The following is a 6,979-nucleotide window of genomic DNA, read 5'->3' as shown; positions in this document are numbered from 1 at the left end:
TCAAGTTATATAATTGGCTATAACAACTATTTCTTTTCTTTTTCTTTTTTAAATATTTTAATTAGAAAAATAAACATTCATATGTCCTTTACAGAGAGGTGTGCCTGTGCAATTCGTTCGTGTCATCTTTGGAAACATAATTGGTGAGTCTTTGTCATTTTCTTTTTGTGTTATTAATACTCTACTTTTATGTTAGGATTTTTTTATTAACAATATGATAATTGATTTCTAGATGTAAACAAATGAAATATAGTATCATATATTATATAATCAATTATCAGATTAATATATTTATATATCATAGTAAATACTTTGTTTTAAATAGAAATGTAAGTTAATTTTGACTTTCTAAGCGTGAAAGAATTAAGAATGATGAAGAAAGTTAGGTAGGAATTAAAGGATAGAAGAACTGGAGAAGCTATGGTTGATCATTGAATCTTCTTAACGGTCAATAACTGAAGAAAATATTTAATGGTTACTATTCATACCACGTTCAAGTTTCAACATCCCAGTATTGCTCTAGAAATAATTATAACTGAATGGCGTATAAACTCTTGTTTTTGAAAAAATGCTTTCACTTGCAGAGTCTTTGTTTTGTTGTGTGATTAAAGATGCTTTATGTAAAATTTCCTTGAATTTCAAAAGTCGTGTTCTTCCATATTCCACCGAATTGCCTTAACTTTTCTCTTTTCGTCTGTTATGAATTAGAAGAAGAACAAGTCATGCGGATCAAACGCGCTACGTGAACCTTCAACGTGTTGAACTTTCTCAAGAAAATTGATTGCTATATTTATTGAATTTCTTTAATAAATTTTTGTAGGTAGAAGTAATAATATCCATTTTATTTAATCTATACACAAATAAAAAAAAAATTAAAAATATACAAGCATTATTTTGAACATGGATGAAATTTGTTTAAATAGCTTAAGAGAAAATAATAAAATTATATTTAAGAATAAGGTCTAACAAAAATTAAAAAAGTGGTAGCGAATAGTATATTGTAAATTTGAAATGGAGTCTGAGTAGTTAAAAAGAGCAGTAGAGAAATGCCTTCGAAAAGTCAAGAAGCGCCATCACCGCCAGTGCTGACCTGTTATCACTGACTTTTGGATTAAATAATAAATAGCAAGTTTTTCTCTGTAAACTGTGGGCCAATGCTTTATTATTAACATAAATTAGGTAATTGATGGCCCAGAATAGTTAACAGTAGGTGTTATCCATTAAATTATTTACCTTAATTTAAATTATTTAACAGTAGGTATAAATACATCGTTTAATCTTCCTATGATATATATACTTTAGAAAAGTGTCATAGCATATTCATATCAATTTCTAAAATTGGAAATAAATTTATTTTTAAGAAAGATAGGATTTAGGTAATATTTTATTGGAGTTTTCTTTAAAATATATAATAGTATATGTAGTTCAATTACATTAGGCTAAACTATAATATTACTAACTAACCACTAAAATAGTTTTCATGGAAAATGATCTTAAATTGTTTTAAATGTGCTAATTTCTAATTTATTAATTATAGAAAGAATAAAATAAATAAATACTATTTAACACAAATTTACTCCACTAAATCATTATTAATATCAAGATATTGGAGATATTCTTCATCGATTTAACTTTCAAGTTGGCACCATAAAATATTTATAAATAAATAAAAAGTTTCCTATACAATTCGGTGACTGGACAACTTGCATTGAACAATTAAAAACTTGACAGATAACAGAAGCAGATGAACCAACCCATGAAAGACACGTATTAATTAGGACCACTATTCCCTTTGCTTCATTATATAAACAAAGGTCGTGGGATTAACAAATAAGTCTCATCTTGCTTTCTGTGAAAGTCTCTTCGGTTTTTCGATTGATCACAAAAATGGTTCTCTCCAAAACTGCTTCCGAGTCTGATGTATCCATCCACTCCACCTTCGCCTCTCGATATGTTCGAGCCTCACTTCCCAGGTCCTATATTTAATTTCAACTTATTAAAGTTAGAGTCCGATGTTTTATTTAAATAAGAAAATTACTAAAACGATAGATGTTATTGTTGTTGTTGCAGGTTCCAGATGCCGGAGAACTCGATCCCGAAGGAAGCAGCGTATCAGATCATAAACGATGAGCTAATGTTGGATGGAAATCCTAGGCTGAACCTGGCTTCATTTGTGACGACATGGATGGAACCAGAGTGCGATAAGCTCATCATGGCTGCCATTAACAAGAACTACGTTGACATGGATGAGTACCCCGTCACCACTGAGTTACAGGCAAGTTTTTATTTATTATTATTTTATTTAATTTTAGTTTCTTCATCATCATAATGCAAATATTAGCATCAAATCAATTATATTGATAACACTCGATCCATTTTTTTTTTTAAAGAAGCATTTTAAATAGTTTTCTGACTTCAAAATTGTTCTTAAAAAGAACCTAAAATAGAAGCATTTTGTAATGCCAAAAAGAATCGTTACTCTATTGAGTATAAACACATTAAAATTCTAGATTTGGCTTTTTTTTTTTTTTTTTTTTTTAAATAACTTTTATCCCTATAAAAAAAAGGGATTTATATTAGATGATTAACAGATAGATTTTGTGATTAAATTCTGAATTTATAGATTTTATTATTTATTTATAAGTTGTGGAAGTTGGATCTAGCATTCAATGGCTGTGCGAGCAGTGGATAATCCGACAAATAGATTGGAAGCGTATATATGATTTAAAGTTCAAAAAAAAAAAAAAAAAAAAAAAAAAAAGAGCGTTACGCGTTACGCGTAACGCGGGGAAAAGCAACAAGAAATGGCAATGGACCGGCATCACATGAATGCAATCTACTTTTGGCTAAACGACAAAACAAAAATAAACGCCCTTTACTGGTGCCATTTCTGCTTTGGCCTTCTTCTCAATTTAACTTTAAATTATGAGGTTCAACCCAGTTGTTTTTTCTGGAGAAGGATAAGAGAGAAACGTTTATTTCACAAAACTTAAAAAAAATGAAAAATGGTAGATTTATAATAAGAATTGACGGCATTCACGTTGCAGACAAATAGTCGGTAGATTTATTTATTTAATATGTATAGTGTTCATGCATGAACCAACCCACTGGTCCCAAGTTTTTAGGATCAAAACTTAAAATCTAATACGTTGTTTTTATTTTAAAATCTTAATTAAAAATTGAGTTAAAAATAAACAAATAGTTTTAAATAAATAATAACAAACATTAATTTGATAAAAGAAAAGGAGTAAAATTAGTAAAAACTAATTCTTAGTAGTTAGTATTATTACCCATTTGACTGAACATAGTTTCCAAATAAAATAACAATAAATAAAATACTTTTATTATGTCTATGAGTATAAAATTTTGAATTAAATATTAATTCTACTTAACCAAATAAATATATCATAATCTATAATTATAAATCTTCGGTAAGACCGTAAAGACTTCATCTGTTAATTTTCGTGATGTAATAGTTTGTTATTATTTTTCAAAACGGACTAACAATTTTCAGGTGGAGTGATATTGGTGGATCATGGCCCAACCGAACATGGTTTCCTGATCTAACGGTTGTTACTCTCTCAGTGATATTTTTGGAAATTTAATTAAAAAATATCTTTCAGGCGTGGGGTCATGATTTTAATTTTAGATTTGTTAAATTTTCTGGAAATAGTATTAGTTATTCCTTGCTTAAAAAGTGAAATTTGACAAGCTGGACCACTAAAGTAGATGTTAGGTGATTGCCATCTTCTAATCAGTAAGGCCCGCCATTAGCGGCGCCGTGTTGGATCCGATAGGAAAGCGATTTGAATTGCATTCAACGGAATTCACTACTCACTCACATCCAGGGGCCCAATAGCATTGAAATAATGGGGGCAATGTCTTATTTTCACATCTTTCCATAATTCCATTTCTATTCTCATAACATGTGTCGTTACTTTTGAAAATGCTTTATCTTTTTTATTTGTTTCAATGTAAACTAAAATTTCTATTCTTATTTTCAACTTAAATATTTTATGTTTCAATTTTTTATATTACAAGATTTATGCATATTTATTACCATTTTTACATTTAATATTTTTCTTATATTAATAACCAACATCTTTAATTACACAGTTATATAAATCTTTCTTAATAATTATTGAAAATTCTTTAGTGTCGTTGTCATGAAATTCACATTCTTAATTTATATTGCAATGAAGAATTGTATGTATAATATATGTATTTAATTTTTTACTTGCTGAATGTTTTATGTTACAATTAAGTTGACATATGATATTTTTCTATTATTAATACTCAAATTTGGACAATTAATTGGCTGTGTAAAAAAAATGATTATACACATACACGTCTTAGGTTTTTAAAATATTATTCCCCAAATAAATATAATACAGATGAGCAATGCCTGGATCCAAGATACAAAGAATTGTTAGTGTTGGAGATATCTCAATAGGCCAATGGCCATGGTGCTTTGTGACATAATCTTATTTAGAATGAAATTACAAACTCTGAATTTGATTTATCAAATCTATTGTTTCATGTTCCAAACTAAGATGAATAATATTTGATATATGATATATATATATATGGTGGTGATGAATGGAAACAGAATCGGTGCGTGAACATGATAGCACATCTTTTTAATGCACCACTTGGAGATTCAGAGACGGCCGTTGGAGTTGGGACAGTGGGATCCTCTGAGGCCATTATGTTGGCTGGCTTAGCTTTCAAGAGGAAGTGGCAGAACAAGAGGAAAGCTGAGGGCAAACCTTACGATAAGCCCAATATTGTCACAGGCGCCAATGTTCAGGTAATTACTCATCATCCCATTTATGAATTATCATTATTCATTAATTAATTATAACATAAAATATCTCTTTCATTAGGTGTGCTGGGAGAAATTTGCAAGGTACTTTGAGGTGGAGCTGAAGGAGGTGAAGCTAAGAGATGGATACTATGTAATGGACCCTCAAAAAGCAGTTGAAATGGTAGACGAGAACACTATTTGTGTTGCTGCTATTCTTGGTTCCACTCTCAATGGAGAATTTGAAGATGTTAAGCTTTTGAATGATCTCTTGACTGAGAAGAACAAACAAACTGGGTAATTATTTATTATTAATATGCCAGTTTACAATTTATTCATTACCTAATTTTACAAACTAATTTGTATATTGTTTTTGTAGATGGGACACTCCAATCCATGTTGATGCTGCAAGCGGTGGGTTTATTGCTCCATTCCTTTACCCGGAGCTTGAGTGGGATTTCCGGTTGCCTTTGGTGAAGAGCATTAATGTGAGTGGGCATAAATATGGACTTGTATATGCTGGGATTGGATGGGTCATTTGGAGGAACAAAGAGGACTTGCCTGAAGAACTTATCTTCCATATCAATTATCTTGGAGCCGATCAACCCACCTTCACTCTTAACTTCTCTAAAGGTCATAATTCACTTTAAATATTAATCTATGAATGTCTCTTTGTCAATGTTTCATTAATACTAGACAGAATAGCTACTATCTATATATACCTTCTTGGCTGATTTAATTTTTAATGCACGCAGGTTCCAGTCAAGTAATTGCTCAGTACTACCAACTCATCCGATTGGGTTACGAGGTAAGAGGATACATATATGTTCAAATAAATAGAATTTCAAATATATATATCTTGAAATTTTTAATATTAGAAGTGATCACCCAATATTGCTAATTTCATAAATCCCAAAAATAAAAATCAGTAAATGGGCACTCATATTTCGTTCACACATTAAAAACTTTAAACCGTCTCAATCTCTAGTGCAAAGTCATAAAGTTTTCAATATGTGATTAAAGGTGAGCGACTAGTCACTATCTTCACAAAATGCAAAATTAAAAGCCACCGACTGGTCGTTGACCTTTGATACACGCGTTGAAAACTTCATGACGACTACACCTGACAACTTTCCCATATTTATGTTTCCTGAAATCAGTTGATGATGTTGAATCCTTAAATAACTCAAACGTTATTATATAATATATGTTTAATAACAGGGTTACAGGAACATCATGGAAAATTGTCGTGAAAACATGATAATACTGAAAGAGGGACTGGAGAAAACAGGGCGATTCAACATAGTTTCAAAAGACAATGGGGTCCCTCTAGTTGCATTCTCCCTTAAAGACAACAGCTCCCACAATGAATTTGAGGTGTCAGAGACGTTAAGGCGGTTCGGATGGATAGTGCCTGCGTACACAATGCCCCCAGATGCACAGCATGTCACAGTGCTCCGTGTAGTCATAAGAGAAGACTTCTCTCGCACACTGGCTGAGCGTCTAGTTATAGACATCGAGAAAGTTCTGCACGAGCTTGACACTCTACCGGCCAGGGTCAAGGCCAAGATTGCAGCAGCCGCTGATGAAGACACTAATGGAAACGTTGCTGCTGAAACTTTGGCTCACAAGAAAAGTGATGTTGAGAGGCAGAGGGAGATTACCACGTTTTGGAGGAAGTATGTCTCGGACAAGAAGAAGACGAATGGCGTTTGTTAAGAGCCAGAGCTTCAAAGGAACTGAATGGAATCCAATTATCTTATATTCTATTTTGTAATTTCTCTAAAATATTTGAATGTGTGTGCGGCTTATCGATGGATGGATATAAATTATAAGAGATTCCTATATGCTTTCAGTTTGTTGAGAATTGTCTTTTAAATTATTTGTTGTAATTGGTAGAAGATAATGTTATGCACCAATAATTTTATTGGTTGTGAGTCAGAAAATGCTATATTTTTGTGTGCCAAAATATTTTGATTGTTAATTTTCGTTCTGTAATTTCAAAATGTGAAGTTTATTTTATTTATTTTTAATTCTGAAACAGTTTTGATAAAAGGTGAAAAAGCTAAAAGAAAATTGTAACTCAAATTAAATTATAATAACAAGAAACTAGATTTTTTTTTAATACATAAAAAAATCATTAATAAATTTTATTGACCTATTACAAGACAGTAT

General features: G+C 30.9%; 1 protein-coding gene across 1 annotated transcript; it reads left to right on the top strand.

The window, feature by feature from the left end:
* Positions 1-1,823: 1,823 nt before the first annotated feature.
* On the top strand, positions 1,824-6,755 carry LOC116131519 (glutamate decarboxylase 1). Its single transcript, XM_031417163.1, has 7 exons — positions 1,824-1,973; positions 2,071-2,275; positions 4,610-4,810; positions 4,887-5,101; positions 5,184-5,437; positions 5,560-5,612; positions 6,026-6,755. Exons 1-7 carry the CDS (start codon positions 1,888-1,890, stop codon positions 6,521-6,523), a joined length of 1,512 nt encoding a protein of 503 aa, XP_031273023.1. The 5' UTR covers positions 1,824-1,887; the 3' UTR covers positions 6,524-6,755.
* The last annotated feature ends 224 nt before the right edge of the window (positions 6,756-6,979 follow it).

The sequence above is a fragment of the Pistacia vera genome, unplaced genomic scaffold (assembly GCF_008641045.1).
Source record: "Pistacia vera cultivar Batoury unplaced genomic scaffold, PisVer_v2 Contig234, whole genome shotgun sequence".
Lineage (NCBI taxonomy): Eukaryota > Viridiplantae > Streptophyta > Magnoliopsida > Sapindales > Anacardiaceae > Pistacia > Pistacia vera.
Note: the sequence above shows the minus strand (reverse complement) of the source record. Positions and strands in the feature narration are given on the sequence as shown.

Excerpts from the sequence above, each read along its gene's own strand:
- LOC116131519 (XM_031417163.1), top strand. The coding sequence starts at position 1,888 with ATGGTTCTCTCCAAAACTGCTTCCGAGTCTGATGTATCCATCCACTCC. Across the intron at positions 4,811-4,886 it reads TCACAGGCGCCAATGTTCAG|GTGTGCTGGGAGAAATTTGC; the intron begins GTAATTACTCAT and ends CTCTTTCATTAG. Across the intron at positions 5,613-6,025 it reads TCATCCGATTGGGTTACGAG|GGTTACAGGAACATCATGGA; the intron begins GTAAGAGGATAC and ends GTTTAATAACAG.